Here is a 16,422-nt window from a genome sequence, read left to right as displayed (position 1 = left end):
AGTGACTGGGACGGAGGAGTGTAGAGAATGCATCACAGGTTGTGTCTTTGCGGTTGTGGCCTGTGGATGACGTGCAAGAAAAACGGGGTCACTAAGAACCTGGAGAGCCTGGGGAAGGCGGAAAGGGGTCCACAGTCACATGCCGGCTAGAGGACGCCAGAGAATGAAGCAGGACCGCGTATGGGCCTGAGACAAAGTAATCATGGCCCACTTTTGTTTTGTTGCTTTGGGATTAGACAAATATTATGCATTGCCTTTATTGATTTTTTTTCAATAAAGCTGTAGAATCATTTCCTTCATTGTTTTCAGTACTGATTAAAGGACGTTTCTTTTGTGTCAGAGGCAAAAGGAACAATGTCTGCATTTGGATCAGCTTTTAAAAATGCATGTCCCCTTCTTCTGATTGGCAACTTCTGAAAAATGAGCCACTTGGATGGAAACAGGTAAAGGCATTCCCAGATCGGTCACAGGAAACTACTGGTCTGTTAGGTTGTGTATTCCAAGAGATGCTGTTGTATGCTGTTCTGTTGTGGTTGCATATTGTTTCTATGGAAGTATAAGAAAACTGTAGAAAATGAGCCAAGAAAAACAGGACAATGTCATGCTTAATAAAGAGAACATGGGGAACGAAAGGGCTATGCATGAACTTCATGTAGGGATCAAGATTCTCAGAATATAATGGAACAGGTAGATTTGGAAGTCAGTGTATTTTCCAAATGGATTAGGAAAGTGATAATACTTTTATCTTTGCCTGGCAAAACAATAAAACACAATTTATTGTAGATTTTAGAACTTGAGAAAATAAATTTCTATTTCTAAGCATCTTCCACAGGTAGATTCAATTGTTTTTAAGTGATTTTCTTTCATTTTAAGATTGTTAACATCAGGGCACAGTTATTTTCCTAGGCTGTATGTTTAGATTCATTTAGACTATGAGCGAACTTTGTCCTCTAAGTATCAAAAATTTCTTCAGCTAGAGGTCCCATACATTTTTGCCATCTTTGTACCCATACAGTAACAACCAGAAGTCAGCAAAGACATTCAAGAACACTATCATTCAAAAACCAGAAAGCATAAAAAGGAGAAAGCTCATTCTTATCCCTTCTCAATGAAGAGTAAATGTATAAACTCAAGCAATTCGCACTGTCACGCTTTGAAGTATTTTCCCTCTATGACCTTCTGAGCTGGAGGATTTCCTGCCTAATGATTATCAATGGTAAAGTGAAAAGAGACAGCAAAATTCATCAGTGCAAGAGAAGGGTCACAAGCATTCCACAGCACCCGGTTAGTAAGAGAAAAATCTTACTGACTAACTCAGTCCCATATGGCCATGGGAAGCTTTATTTTTTCTATTATTTTCCAAGAAGCTGTGTTACACACAATAGCTCTTGCCTTCCAGTTCTTTCAAGCAGCAGCCTGAGGATTCTTTTCCACGTGGTTGCAAACAAATCCTGCCCAAACTGAGCGGACTCCCGAGTGCCACTCCAACATGAGTGTTTGGACTTCAGTAAGTATTTGAAGGTTTACATCTTTTACCTCAAGATGGTGGTGGCATGGTGTGTGGCATGAGACACATTTTATTTTGAGGGGAAGTGAGAACAGTAATCTCAAGAAGAATTTGTTCTGTTAGGTACACGAAGAGAAGAATTTGTGAGAGATACAAAGATTCAGATTCAGAGGCACCGACTGGCCACAGCAGGATCTATTTCGTCATATTTGAAACTCATGAACATATACACGGATATAGATGTGGTTTGTATCTAAATGTTCCCACAAAGCTCCACGCGTCCTTTGTTGGAGCTTTGGGAGGTACTTGGATCATGGAGGTGTGACACTCAGCAGATTAGTTCCCTGCCGAATCTGGTTTTATGACTCACTAACTAGTTCTCAGCTGTCTACACTGCAGGTTCAGCTAATACACTAATAACTCATGTTTTGGCTGAGAAATGATGGGAAGAAAAGAATATGAAAAAAAATCCATTCCTTTTAAATGTCAGTAAGTGAGCAGAGTGAGAAATTGAACCTAACTTTCAGGGCTCAGAAAGCGAGGCCAAACGGGGTAAGGGGTTAAGATGGTGGTGGAGAGAATATTTATAGACTGTTATAGGTGAAGAAAGAGATTTAAGTGAAAACAAAGGGAAGAAAGTACAGAGGGAAGAAGGGGAGGTTGAATAAGAGAGAGGGAGAGGGAAAGCAGAGGGAGAAGTAAGAGGAGAAAAACCGGAGAAACCCATCCAGACTGCCAACAGGCTATTTTTAGAAAATAAACTATCGTTTTCTAGGACTAAACAAGAACGTATGAAATGGAGCTCAGAGAGGAGATCTCTGCTTCTGGTTCTCGTTTGTCCCCGAGGCTGAGGCCTCCACCACCTTCCCAGGCCAGGCGAGGGGACTGAAACTGAAGAGCCCGGCGGTGTCCAGGGAACGCGAGCAAACGAGGACCCAGGAGCGTTCAAGGCCAGGCGTCAGGTGCCAGCAGGGACCATCCCGGAGCTCATAGAGCGGGACAGCACGAGGTGGGGATGGGCCTGCTCCAGTCAGGATGGAAAGGGGTCTCCCCAACCCCATGGCTTTGCCCAGATGAGGAGTAGAGGCCCAGAAAGTCTGGGGTGAGATGCAGTGAAGAAAAGTGTAGGAACCCTAGAAATTCAGAGAGGCCAGAGAACAGAGCTCGAGGTGGCCACCGCAAGGAGCCGTGTGCGCGACCACTGGCTCCCGCTGCACTGCCGGAGCCCTCCCGGTTCTTCCCAGCTAACCTTCTGAACCTGTCAGGGCTGAGCGGTCTTCCTAGGAGAGAGAGGTAGAGTCCCCAGACTGCCAGTCCTATTTCCACGGTAAGAGAAGTGGAGCCTTGCGGATCTCAAACATCTGTATCTCATGAGCGCAAAGGTTATTTTAGCAAATGTTTTCACGATAATATTCCTAAAGCTTCTTTTCTAAATTGAATTTTAAAAGCACGTCAAAGTGAACTAGCTTGTGCTCTTTGCCACAGTTACCTCATCACCTCCCTCTGCAATTCCATGCAGCCGCTCATGAGGGGTGAGCGCGGAGACAGAGTTGGGGTTCCACGGCAGAGGGCTGGCCTGGTGTGCGCGAGGCCCTGGCCTCAATCCCAGAACCCCCAAAATGAAAATACATGAAAGAGCCCAGATAAGCTCCAACCCTTGAATAATTAGCCATAGTATATTTTTTGAGAAACAGATTCGGCTGAAGTTCTCTTCGAAGTTCAGTGCACTGCATCAGTGGCTTGAAAGTAGGTGCACTACAGAAATGAGAAAACACGGTCTCCATTGTAGGCAAGCCCAAAATCTGACCAGATCCGCACGCACACGCACACATCGCACGAAAGCACGCACGGACATTATAGCACATCTACCAAAGTAAAGGAGTAAACACCAATGACTGATAGCAAATCCTCAGGTATGGGTGGAGGAGATAAGAGGTAGAATGTTAAAGACGGTGTAACTTTGAAAAGTGGTTAAATTCCTTTCAGAATGTACCTGAAGTAATGAAAAAAGTTGTACCATGAAATAAAGTTGGGCTCCACCTAAATTAGGATGTAAAAAATGAAAAATCAAATAAGTAATCACATATATGTGTCAGCCTGTACACACACTCACACACACACATGGAGGCATTCACACACAGGTTAGTATAGCTGGCACATGGATACACAGGGTACATGTATTTGTATTTTCTTCCACCTGTGCCTGTTTACCTGTCTTTTTCTGCATCCAGAATGCAAGTTGTTGAGGTAAAAAGGATTTTATCTCAGCCAGGATTCTCAGATCCTAATTCAGGGCACATCTATTAATACACTGCAACCCACTCTGAAAGATGATGAGGATTCAAAAATATGTGGATTAAAAGAACGTTTTGGTAGAAGACATTGCTTTAGTACTGCCAAACACTCACTGATGGTAAAGACACACAGTAATCGCAAACACGACCATATGAAATGTTTGATTAATAAAGATTTACCTTCCAGCCTGAGGGTCAAACCCGAAGTAGCGGTCACCACACTGGTCACAGTCACGCCCAGTGAGGGACACATCCCGGCAAAGGCACTGTCCAGTGAGGCCATCACAGACGTGGCCCGCTGCTCCCGTTGCATGGCACGAACACGGCAGGCAGCCAGGGGCGTTGCCTGGAGCAACGTAAAAACCTGGAGATAAAGAAATGAGAAGTCTCTGCAGACATTCGGTCTGGGAGTCTCTTAAAAAGATGTCCTGATTCTGTGGAAAAACAACCTGCTATCTTGGCACTGCCTAATTCCCAGTACAACTGTGGCTCTGTTTGCTCTGAGTGTGTCAGTTATGACCGGAGAGAAACTAGGAAATGATTTACATTGCACTTCTGATCCTGCAGCTCAAAACTGGCCCTGGACCATTCATCTCTGCTCTCACAAAGAGCACCGTGGGCTGCTCAGCTGCGTATCCCAGGGACATCTTTGATATGGAAGCCAGCTTTGGAAATATATGCTGCTTAGTCACATCCCAATTTAACAATGATTTTTAGTAAAAATGCGTCTTGTGCAATACATTTGCTTACACTATTGCCTTATTGCCATCTGAAATTCAAGTTCAACCAAGCATCCAACTTGCAATGCTGGAGTCCTCTATTTCCTTTGCTCCACGTTTTGCTGATTTTCAAGTCCTGCGGCTCTTGTGTCCTGAGAAGTTCAATCCTGCTACTCCCCACCCCTGCCACCCGCTCCCTAGTTCACGTTCCCACCCCCGCTCACTTTCTCATACCCAACACCACTGTGCGTCAGCAGTGAGAGTAGAACTTACGCTCTTCATCTCACTTAGTTCTCAAAACAATGTAACAATGCAGGAATTATTATTTATTATTACCATCTCCATTTTGTATATGAGAAAGCTAAAGGTTAGGGAGGGTAATAAACTTTTCCTAAATGAAAGAGTTAAAAATAACAGAATCCAGGTTCAAACTTCCCTCCCCATAGCCCTGGCCCCGCTGGGTCCCTCTTGGCCCATCTCTTCTTCACTGTGTAGTCGGAAAAACCTTCCACAAAGGGGAGTTTGAACATTTGGTTCTTGTATTTAAAACTACTTGATGACTTCCAGTCCCCTGTAGGAAAACAACTCCAAATGGCTAGCACAGCCTCCAGCCTAAATCAGGGCCTACACACAGCCCCTCAATGTCCCAGCTCACCCCACTGGGGGCTGCAGTCAGACTTCCGTTCACAGCACCTTCGCGCCTTCCTGTGCGCTGTTCTCTCTGCTGCAATGGTCTCCACCCACCTCTGCTGCCTGCTTGGCCCCTACAGCAGCCAGGTCCTGGGACTTCCTCAACTGCCGACCCTCAAGGCGGTAAAGGAGGACCAGTTACAGTTCATGGAATCCCATTCATTTCTTCCAGTGCTTTTAAAGTTAGCGCTGACCTCATTTCCACCAGGCTGCAGCCTCCATAGGGCCAGTAACCACATCCACAGAAGTCACCAGTGACCCCAGCACCCAGCGCCCCCAGCACCCAGCACACTACTCGTACAGTGTGTGCACTCCATAGACATTTGAGGAATTAATGAAAAGTGAATAAATTATTAAACAGGCAGTGAGTTCCCTGCCACCCTGAAAACACACAATTTAGAGATTGTAGGTTATTTCCAAAACCTGTATTTTTTCTTATAGGAAAAAGAAATTTAAAAAGTGATCCATTCACATATCCAAGTTCCTTAAAACGCCTTCTACACAGAAAGTGGATATCACGAGTTACACAATGAGAAAGGCTTTGGATACTGACTAGTGCAGCAGGCATAGGAAGGAGGAAGGCTCCTTGGTATGGTGTGATGTGCACCAGGGTGTCTGTGTGTATAAATACACAAACGCTACGGCAATTTTATTCAAGAAGTGTGAGAAAGATCGCAGAAGGGTCTCATGAGCAAAACTGTGCCACTTTAATTGTACAGATAACATGATTGTGTAATTTAAGACGTGCAAAATATTAGTCATGTGGAGGAAAAAGGACAGTGAATCCTCTCGGTGTTTTCTACTATACAGGGAAAAACAAAGAATAAACAGGAAAACTCCCAAATTTGAGAATCAAGGCTACTTGGCTCTAGATCAGAGCAAACCATTCTTTCCCAATTACTAGAAATTGTTGTGTTTTCCTTCTCCCGGGCTCTGTGCATTCTCCTTCAGACAGCTCCAAGAATGTAGAATAGACTGTGCTCAAGAGGGAGGGAGGAGGGCAAACCTGTACCATTCAGACGGAGTTGGCCAATGTGATCATTTTTACAGCCATTTATGGCCTGGTTATGCTACAGTGGTGCCTCGGTTCACAAACTTAATTCTCACCACCGTTCTGGTCACAAACCAGACTGGACAAGAACCGAATCAAACTTATTGGTCGGTTCATTGTTGATTTCACGGAGAAGTCTGATCTGGTCCTTGTGCAGTTTGGTCTGCAACCTGAGCATTAACTATGGTAGCACTGTTTGCTTCTTTGCCTCCTTTGAGAGCAACTCATTGTATATTCATGAGTGTGTACGTGTGCGTGTGTGTGTATAAAATTATTGCCACAAACAGAATATGGCCAAGCCAATTAATGTATAATTTCATACCTGATTCATCATGTGATCCACAACACAAGTTTGCAAAGTTTCTTTAGATTCAAGAGCATTGTGGTTGTAGCACTCTGCATTTTTCTTCCTCCTTAATCCATGGTGAAGGCATCATGAGTATACTAACAGCCCTCCAATTTGGATAAATTACCCATTAGCATAGATACTTAGAAGGAGAATTAATTTGGACTTACTGTGATAGCTTCAGGCCACAGAGAATTCTGGACCAATTAAGGATAATTTTTACAAGAAATGATTTATTAGATAAATCTGTAAATACAAGAGGGTATTTGGGGTGTAGAAGATTTGTTAGCCCAAGTTGTGGAGAGGAATGCATGCCACCTGGAAAACCAGAAGTACAAGCAAAGAAGAATCAAAAAGTGTTAAAGCATCCAGGGAGGCCGCAGGAAAAGGCACACTTCCAGAGAAAGGTTCTGCGCGAATCAGCCTTGGGGTTAATGCCCTCGTCTTGGGGGAGTGTGATTAGAAAGGTTAATTCCACTAGTATTTTAGTTGTCCTATTTTTAAGCAGGCCTAATTAGGATGACTCAGGTAAGTTCCTGCTCAAAGATTACTTCTTGCCTTACCTGAATGTGCCTAATTCTAGATCATTACCTCTCCTTTTATGACTTCCAACTATAGAAAACAACACTTTTCCCTTCCCTCCTGCTTAAACGTCAACTCTGGAGTGTGGCTTAAAGACAACTGGCCTTAATTTTTTCTTACACTCCACACACTCCTGCTCTCCCTCCATCAGTTCTACTTTGCATGCCTCGTCTTTGTATCTGCCTTGGTGTCGCTGGTCTTTTTGAGATTTCTTCCTATGAATGATTTTGCGCTACTTTTTGAAATGTGGATCTTGGGGCAATGTTATTCTTTTGCATTGTGCAATGCTGAGAGTTCAGACACAGCACAAATCAGCCCACTGAAGTTTATTATTTTTGCCAACTCCTTGTCCCCAAGGAGGCGAGTGGAAGTGGAAGACAGTCGCCACTCAGCAGAGTCTCTGTATCGTAAACCGGTGTGGCTTCCTCTGACAGAGACGTACAGAACCCACAGACTTTGGTTAAAGCAAGGCAGCCTGCCCTGTGTCCTAACACGGCCATGGGTACTGCACGGCACCTGTCCCGGGCATAAAGGAAGAGCCCATTTCAGAGCAATGTTCCTCCTGAGGACCATGAACAATTAGGCATTGCCAAGGTCTTCAAGTGGGTGAAGGAAAACAAGGTTAACCTCTGGGCCTTATTCAGAAAAGGAGGGTAATGCTACAGCTCAGCACTAATTACATGCTATTTAGAAGAAACTACTCTTACCTCCAGCCAGAACATGGACAAACAGTTAACAGAAGAGTCCGGGGAGGAATCTGTGGCTAATAAAGTCTGTTTCCATAAAGGGCTGTCACGTCAGTGTCGCCAGAGTGGAGCAGAATCTGCCGTGGCGATTTTCCAATTAAAACAGTAAGACTTTCCTCCATTTGGTGGTTTTTTTTAATAAAAAAAGAATGATTCAATTATTACTCAAAGTTGACCAAATGTCAAAAAGTGGATAAATATCAATACTGTTCATCCCAAAGTAAAATGTATCCTTTTTTTAAATAAACCTTTCTCTAATTACATTGCCTATGCTTTACAGACTCTGCTCTTAGTCCCGGGCTGCTCTTCCTCTCCTGAGCACCCTGTCAGTCCCCATTCAATTTTGTGTGTGTGCGCGTGTGTGTGTGTCTTCTTCTAGGACATGTGCCTTGTCTGTGAAAACTATGTCTAACTGGGTCTTCATCCTCTCCTCCCCATTAGCACTCTCAGCCTTTATGTGTCCTTTACATAATCTTTGTCATATTTTGCTTTTCTTTTGTTTTTGTTTTCTTGGCCTGTTCTTTTTTTAAAATTAATTTTATTGGTACATTTAACGTATGCGATATGATGACATTCATTGCTGGAAATTTGTACTTTTACATAATCCATCTTGGTTCTATTTTTTCTCCATTCCCCTGCCCTCCCTTCAACCCCTCCTCCCTCTCTACAAAGACTATGAGTTCCTATTCACCCAGTTCAGGACGATCATTTTCTTATTAAATTCTCCATGTCCTCTATCCTTGCTGTTTCTCAGCACTGTATACTTCTCAAACTGCCTTACCACACTGTGTTATATTTACACAAAAGTTGGTTTCTCCTACTAAACCACAAAGCTTAGACATATTTGTGACTATCTATCTTAGACCAATGCAATCTAAGGTAAATAACATTTTGAATAGACATTTACTGAAAAATGGATATAGGAATGAATCAGAACAGGTGAACGGGGGGATAAATATCTATTGCCACTTAAAATGAGATGACCTCCTTACCCCTACCCCCAAAATTAAACAAATAAATAAAATGAGATGACCTCTTTAATACTGAAAGGGAAGATGGTAGACGTAAATCTGTGAGTTATGAGAATGACAGGGCAGAGTGGCCTCACCTACCAGGGAGCACAGCAAGGGATGTCTAAGAATCGGGCACAAATCTAAGATACAGCCCTTGTCAAAACAACACACAGAGCAGAGCCTGGTGAAGCAAACGTTACACCAAAATTTCATCTTCTACTCTTAAAGCAAAGGACAGAAACATGGGCAGACAGGTGCAAACCATCTACTGGACTTGCTGTCCTAGAGAGTGTCTATTTTTCCCACTTATGGGACTCCCTGTAAAAGCTCTCATGGGTGTCTCTTCTGAGAGTCATATCCAGTCACGATGTAGGCTGTAAATACAGGTGACTCTGATCACATCTTAGAGAATACAACAAATATATACACATGCATACCCACAATCCACAGCAAAATTGTCATATTCTGCGCTCATTTTAATTTTAATATATATATATTTTTTAATACTTAACCAAATGTGTGCTTCTAAGTCCTTCTCCCAAACCATCCCCAAAATTCACCAACTTTAATTCATGGAGCTAAAACCATTTCTAAAGCCCTCACTCTATTCTTTTGTGACTCATACCCTCAGATAACTACTGAATGACCATGTAAGATAAATGATTAAGTTATTCAGAAGAGGTCCCATTCTGTCTGAGTACAGATTCTAGGATAAGATAAACCTTGATTTAGTTAGAAATGTTTCTTCCACTAAATTAGACTCCATTTTCTCTGCTATAAAGTGGGAAAATGATGATTTCATCAGAGAGATATTAGGACTATTGAGGGGGGCACTTTGCAGGTAACACCCAAGTTACAAGTCCAGGCACACAGGCGACACCCAGTCAGTACTGGGGAGTGAGGTGCTGGGGACTGAATCCAGAGCCTTGTGAACACTAAATACACACTTTTACCCTAAGCCACATTCCCAATTCATTCTTCTAGTGAGAGAAAGAAAAAGAGAAAGAGAGGGGGGGAGGGAGAGGGAGGGAGGGAGAGGGAGAGAAAGAGGTCTCATTATGCTAGACTGGTCCCAAATTCCTGGGCACAAGTAATCCTCCTGCCTCAGTCCCCTGAGTATTTGGGATTATAGACAGTTGGGGATCATACGTACTTGGGATTATAGGTACTTGTTTGCTGCTAGAATTAAAACCAGGGTTCACACATGCTAAGCACCCTGTAAATATTATGCGTGATCATTATTGTAGTCATTCTTAGACAGATTCCTTGAAAGTCAGATTTTTCTAAATTAAAGTTAAAATAGCAACTTTCAGTATTTTCTTTTTTCCCTGATGGAGCTAAGACTGTGCTCCACATTTCCGTACCTGAGGATTTATCAAAGAAGAGGCTCTTATTCTGAGGCTCAGCCTTCTCTGCAAACCTTAACCTCGGATGCTGTTTCTCTACACACCAGAACATGTCCAACAGTCAGATCTCAACTTTGATGTGCTGATTTTTAGCAGAGGATCAGCCACCTGCTCCTCATTTCATTGCCAGGGTCTTCACACAATTCTGGTTTATGAGCTTATTACTTAACAAATGAGGATATGCTTCTTAATGAAACAGGATACTTTGCTTTAAACCCTAATAGTCTGTGTGAATTATAAAAGCAGAAGTACCAAAGGGAAGCATGAGGCATTGTCCTATTAGTACAAAACATGTCATAGCAAGCTGTTTTCTTTATAAATTAGCCTTTATTTTATGCCACAGCTGCAGAGCCCTCAATAAACCCTGTGTGCTGCTAGTTCTCAAGGACAAGAGAGGGTCACTGGTGCGAGATGCCTTGACATCCTTCCCTGCCTTCCTGGGCCTGGCCCCTGATTAAGTGCAGCTGCTGAACATTAGGAGGTCATCCAGCACTGCACAAAAGCAACCGGTAAAACATATTTAGTGCTGTATTTATTAGTGTGGGTATGTGTACATTCATATATGTACACACACTACAAATAATTCTAAATTAAAGCATTTTTAAAATACTTAATGGAGGTTAAGCAGCATTTTTAACCTCTGCTCAAGTTATTGAATGGCATATTAAAGCCAATGTGGCTCTAATGTACCTTCTAATGTGTGCTGCTGCCTTAACAAATTGCCTATAAATTTTAGTTGAATTAAGCCTATTCCTTGTACATTCATAGTAAGGTTAGGTTAATAATACATGAGATTTCATTATATGCATCTTCCTTAATAATGTTTTTTAAGAAAGTGGGACAAGAATCGATGTGCCGTGGTAAAGCTCAGGCTGGGAATATTTACAGCCCCAGGGAGAGGCAGGCAGAAGTCCTCAGGCTCCACTTTCTTCCCCATGTAACCTGACCCAGTCCAGCTATGACCGCTGTTCACACACCCACATGGGGTTTGTGCCCTGCAGGATGAGGCCCAGACTCAAAAATGCACTTAAAGGTGTGGAGCGAGCCCTTCAGACAGAGTGTGCATGTCACGGTGCAGCTGCGGACCTGCCAACTGCAAAACCCCTGTTCGGGATAAAGGTGCCTAGAGAGGGTTCTTCTCTCAATGTAAGTTCTACCATAAGCGATAATAAAGCCAAACACTAAACCCCAAAGCTGTTTACTCCATGCACGTATGTATACTATATTTTCTGTGGTGTGCGTATTATATACTAGACCTTCTATACATGCAATGGGTACTTAGCCACTATTTTCTTTCCCTCTATAGCAGAAGACCCCATTGCCTTGAGACACACTTAAAGGAATATCTAAGACCTTCACTATATACATCCCTAGCAGAGGGTCAATGAGATTAAAAAAAAAATGTTTGTAATCATTCAATCACTCAATGTACATGGCAGGTGTGAGGGAGCATGGCGAGAGGAGGTAAAGTGGTGGATCTACTTGAAGGGGAACTCAACAGGGCTGGCTGCTGTCAACAGGATAGGCTGTGGGAACAGGGAGGACTGCAGTGGTCAGGTCACTGATGACACAGAAGACACCAGGGAGAGCTCACCGCTAAACACGGCTGATGTAACCATTTCTTTCTCTTTCCCGAAGTTCCTCAAAATGAAATTTTTTTTTGAAAAATGGAAGACAAAAGGCACCCAATTACAGATGGCTCTGAGAAAAAGATAAACACTCAGAGTAGAGGAGCCAGCGATAAGCAAATTGATTTGACTTGTACAAGCCAAACAAAACATAGTTTGGAATTGAAAACGTCAGAGATTTCTGAAGTCAGATGTTAGTTGTTACTGATCTTCAAGGGCAGGAAGGATAGGAGTGAAGCAAAAGGAGGCCAATTATAGCTGACTTGGTATTCACTGTGCCAGATTTGGTGTCTGGTCATTTGATCAAACACTGGTCCAGATGTTGTTGGGAAAGATTGCTACAGATTTTTTCAGAACATAAGAATACTAATCTATAAACAGAAAGGCCCACTGAATGTTTGGAACAATCATTTAACAGAAAAATGTATCAGGAAGGGAAGGGAGGGGAAAGGAGGGAGGAGAGAGGAGGACAAAAGGAAGGGAGAGAGGAAGAAAAGGAAAATGGAAGAAAAAAGAAAGAGTGAAAGAAAGGAAGGGAGAAAGAATGAAATAATGAAAGACATGCAAAAGGGAAAAAGTGAAAAAAAAAAGAAAGGAAGGATGGAGAAGCAAAAGTATGATTAGCACTCCTAAATGACAACATTAAAATCATTTAAATTTTTGAGTGAAAACAATTGCACACAGCAGTAACATTTCAAACACTTTCAGACGAAGATAATTTCAAATATTCTGAATTCCCAAAATAAACACACAGACACATACACCACCACCACCACCACCACCACCACCACCACCACCACCACCACACCACCAAGAAAAGAGCACCTAGAGTCCTGGAAATAGAAGATTAAATATAGGAGCTGGGAAAAGAACAGTTCCAGGACAGACGCAAATGGGAGACCTAAAGAGAGAGCTGTGCAAGATGAAAGATCAGCCTGGGTGGGAACTGGGGGGTCAGTAATTCCAGCATTCTGGAAACTGATGCATCCTGTGTGGGAAACCAAGAAATGGATCCATTTCTTGGCTACAGTTCTCTGGAAGGGTTTTGTTTCCTAGAAATATCCACGAGATTTCTAGAAGACTTTGTACCAAGGTAAATATTTTCAAATCAGGAAATAAAATCAAAGTGAATGGCATGGCTCTGAAGTCGATTTATGTTGTCTTAATATAATAATTCCTGAACATTGGTGTAACAACAAGGAATCCTTGAGGAGGAATACCAGGAACTAAATGTTCATCTTCTGTGGTAGGAAGATCCTACATAATGCCTACATTTTAAAAATTAAGATGAACAATATGTGCATGTCATTAAAAGTACAGAAATTAAATCCAGAAGAAATATCCAAAGAATTTGAAAGTAGTTGCTCTAAGCAGTGAGATTTTAAGAAGAAAGAATCAGGAATGCTGTTTTATATCATGAGCCTTTACATTTTATTTGGTTTTTAAACTTATACTCATGAAATTTTTGATAAAAATACACATTAAATCCAAAAGTGCTAAGACTGAAAAATTAGTCTCAATTTTTTCCTTCACATATTCATTCCCATTCCTGTTTTCCTCTATCCCCTCCTAGCTCTTTCTATTTGGGATTTATCTAATGCAGGTTATGTTTTTCAGAATAATTTCTTAGTTGTATTTGCCGATTAGATGTCACAAAACTTCTTTTAAAGGAGGATACACAATGTGGTGTGCTGGTTCACGCCTGTAATTCCACGACTCTGGGAGGCTGAAGCAGGAAAATTACAAGTAAGCAACTTAGAGAGACCCTCTCTCAAAATAGAAAATAGAATGGATTAGGGCTGTAGCCCAGTGTGAAGGCCCTGGATTCAATCCCCATTACAACAATCAGTCAACTGATTGGGCATCGACACTCATGACAAAGGTAGTAATAATTAAGGCATGCTTGTATTTTCTCACTTGTGGATTTGATTTATTTCCCTTCTGTATTTATTCGTAAGTCAATTTATTCATCAGAATTTAAGCTCTGACAGTTTCTCTCACTGGTGCAAATAAAATATTGTTTGATTGGATTAAGGACTCAACATTGCCCACATAGGGAAGACAATTATTCTCTTTCTAAAAAATTGGTTGAAGAACATAAAGCCCTTTGGATATCTGAGGAGATACATAAGCAAAATTTCTTTCCATTTGCTCCAAGTGTTTCTTCCATGCTTGGACTGATGGGGACTCTGCTCTCCTCCTTGCTGCCCCTTCCTAGGACAAGCTCCTGCGTATCTAGGGCTCTTCTTAGGGTACTGACCTAGGAGTAGACTTATGAAAAGCTAGACTGAGATGATTAGATTTGTTAGGTGCAGTTATTCTATTTTAATTTTTTTTCTAATACCAGAGTTATCAAAAAATACCAAACTCACTGTCACTAAAAGTGCCTATTCAAGATTTCCTCAAGCCAATTTTCTAAACACAAGACATTCCTACCACAGCCAAGACTGTGAACTGTTAAGTATCAATCACTTTCTTATTACTTATAACAACAGAGGCATCAAGTTTTTAGCGGACACATGGATGTTGCGATTGGGAACATAAGTGCCAGCCTCTCTTGCAGCTAGGTGTGTCCTCACCGAGCCCTTGCTGTGGCAAATGACAAGATTTCATTCTGGTATTTTTCCATCAACCGATGAACAGCCAAGGAAAATACAGATATCCACAAAGTTCTGCTTCCTCCTTATAACTCATTGACCTCATCTACAGGTCCATATGACCTTCAGAGGAAAGAAAGATACTTGGAACTATTTACAATGAGATGTTTATTACTATTTCTTAAACATGACATTCTCTTTAAAGTTAAATAATAAATAATGTATGAAGAAAATGCAAGCCTGGGAGCATTTTCAAAAGTTCATTATATTCAAGTTTTCTATAGATTTAAACAAAGCCATCTTTTAAAACACAGATGCTTAATATTGATCAAGAGATTGCACTTTGCTGAGTAACTGATGGAGAATTACAGGCAGAATTTTGAATAGTAAAACTTTCAGAGGGCAACAGATACTGGAAATGATGACTATAGAACAGTCTGTTTCTTTCTAATTCCATAAGAAAGAAATTAATACTTGACAATCACCAACTGGCTATAACAAGAATGTCCTGTGATCACAAAAACTTTCTGGCAACAACAGAAGGGGAACAAATCTAAGCTTTTGATAGAAATCAACTCTGCAAGCAAACTATATAGCATGAAAGAAATGTCTGCAGTGACATATGATGGAAAGTAAGTCAACAATTACTAGAATTATTACATTAATCTTAAGCTGGATGCACAGGCTGAAGCCGGACCAAAACTCCTGAAGGTTGGATTTCAGTAATAAGCAGAAAAAAACCCTTCATAGGGATCCCTGCAGGAGAAAGACATAAGGGCAGAAGAGCTCCAAGGTACTACTGTGCCAACACTACACTGAATAGACAGGAAAGAGAAATGGGTACAAGAAGAGAGCTTAGATGAGAGAACAGAGAAGAGCACAGTAAAAACCATCAAGGGAAGGAAAAGAGCAATAAAATCAGCACATCTTCGTCCCAGCAAGGACCCAAGTAGGATAGGCTTATGCACAAGGACAAAGAAATGTCTGTTTCTTTACTTAGCTGGTACTTGATTAAATCATGCATGGCTGTTTTTATATAAAACAAAAAAATCCATAAAAAGCAATCCAGACTTTGAGGAATTTCAGTCCATCATCTAGTTAATTAGAAGGAAAAAATACCTTGGCTGATGCATTGAGACTTCTTCTGAAAGGATCAAAGAGAAGAGATGTTTTGTTGCACTGATCTCAAGAGTTTTAACCAAATTTTTAAAAGTTGCTTAAAATGTAACACACATTTTGTCTACAATTACATCGGAATGAGACCTAATTTTAACAAAAGGCAATTACTCGAAAGAATATAACATATGACCTATTATATTTTACTAGTTTTCTTAGGGAGGATATCTACATTATGATAATCTGACTTTGCAAAAGATTAAGTACCTTGTTTCTAAAATTAGAGATATTCAAAAAAGTGAAATGTTTTTAAAACAAAAAAAATTTCTTTTGTACATCAAAAAAATTACCTGGTTTGCACCTTTGGAAGGAGGAATCTGAAACTAAAGAGAGAGGACAACATGCTGTCATTGGTACTGTCTGCCCAGATCCCAATAATGCTCCTGTTTTCTGAGATATTCACCACCTTGGTCCTACATCAAAGCTTTGCTTTCTAGAAGACAGTCCATTTGATGGACACTGATGCCCATGGCTCAGAGGTATGCACTCAAGGAGATCTGAGTCAATTAGAATCTGCCTCTCAGAACTGTAACCAAGAGGCAGCAAGGAAGCCTCTGTAAGTACCGGGCAGTAGAATTGCGCGTAGTGTCAGGGCCATGGAGTGGTCACATTACTATGAATAGGAACAGGAAAGGAGCGCACCCTTCTACAGAGAGAGCAGGAGAGT

The 16,422-nt window shown here is 41.5% G+C and overlaps 1 protein-coding gene across 1 annotated transcript in view; it reads right to left on the bottom strand.

The window, feature by feature from the left end:
• Positions 1–16,422, bottom strand: part of Ush2a (usherin) — a 678,059-nt gene that overhangs the window by 512,947 nt on the left and 148,690 nt on the right. The window contains exon 13 of the mRNA XM_033762039.1: positions 3,982–4,165. Coding sequence (XP_033617930.1) covers positions 3,982–4,165 — 184 coding nt within the window. The remainder of the gene's footprint in view (positions 1–3,981; positions 4,166–16,422) is intronic.

Source organism: Fukomys damarensis, unplaced genomic scaffold, assembly GCF_012274545.1.
Source record: "Fukomys damarensis isolate Sample0158 unplaced genomic scaffold, DMR_v1.0_HiC HiC_scaffold_11, whole genome shotgun sequence".
Classification (NCBI taxonomy): domain Eukaryota; kingdom Metazoa; phylum Chordata; class Mammalia; order Rodentia; family Bathyergidae; genus Fukomys; species Fukomys damarensis.
Note: the sequence above shows the minus strand (reverse complement) of the source record. Positions and strands in the feature narration are given on the sequence as shown.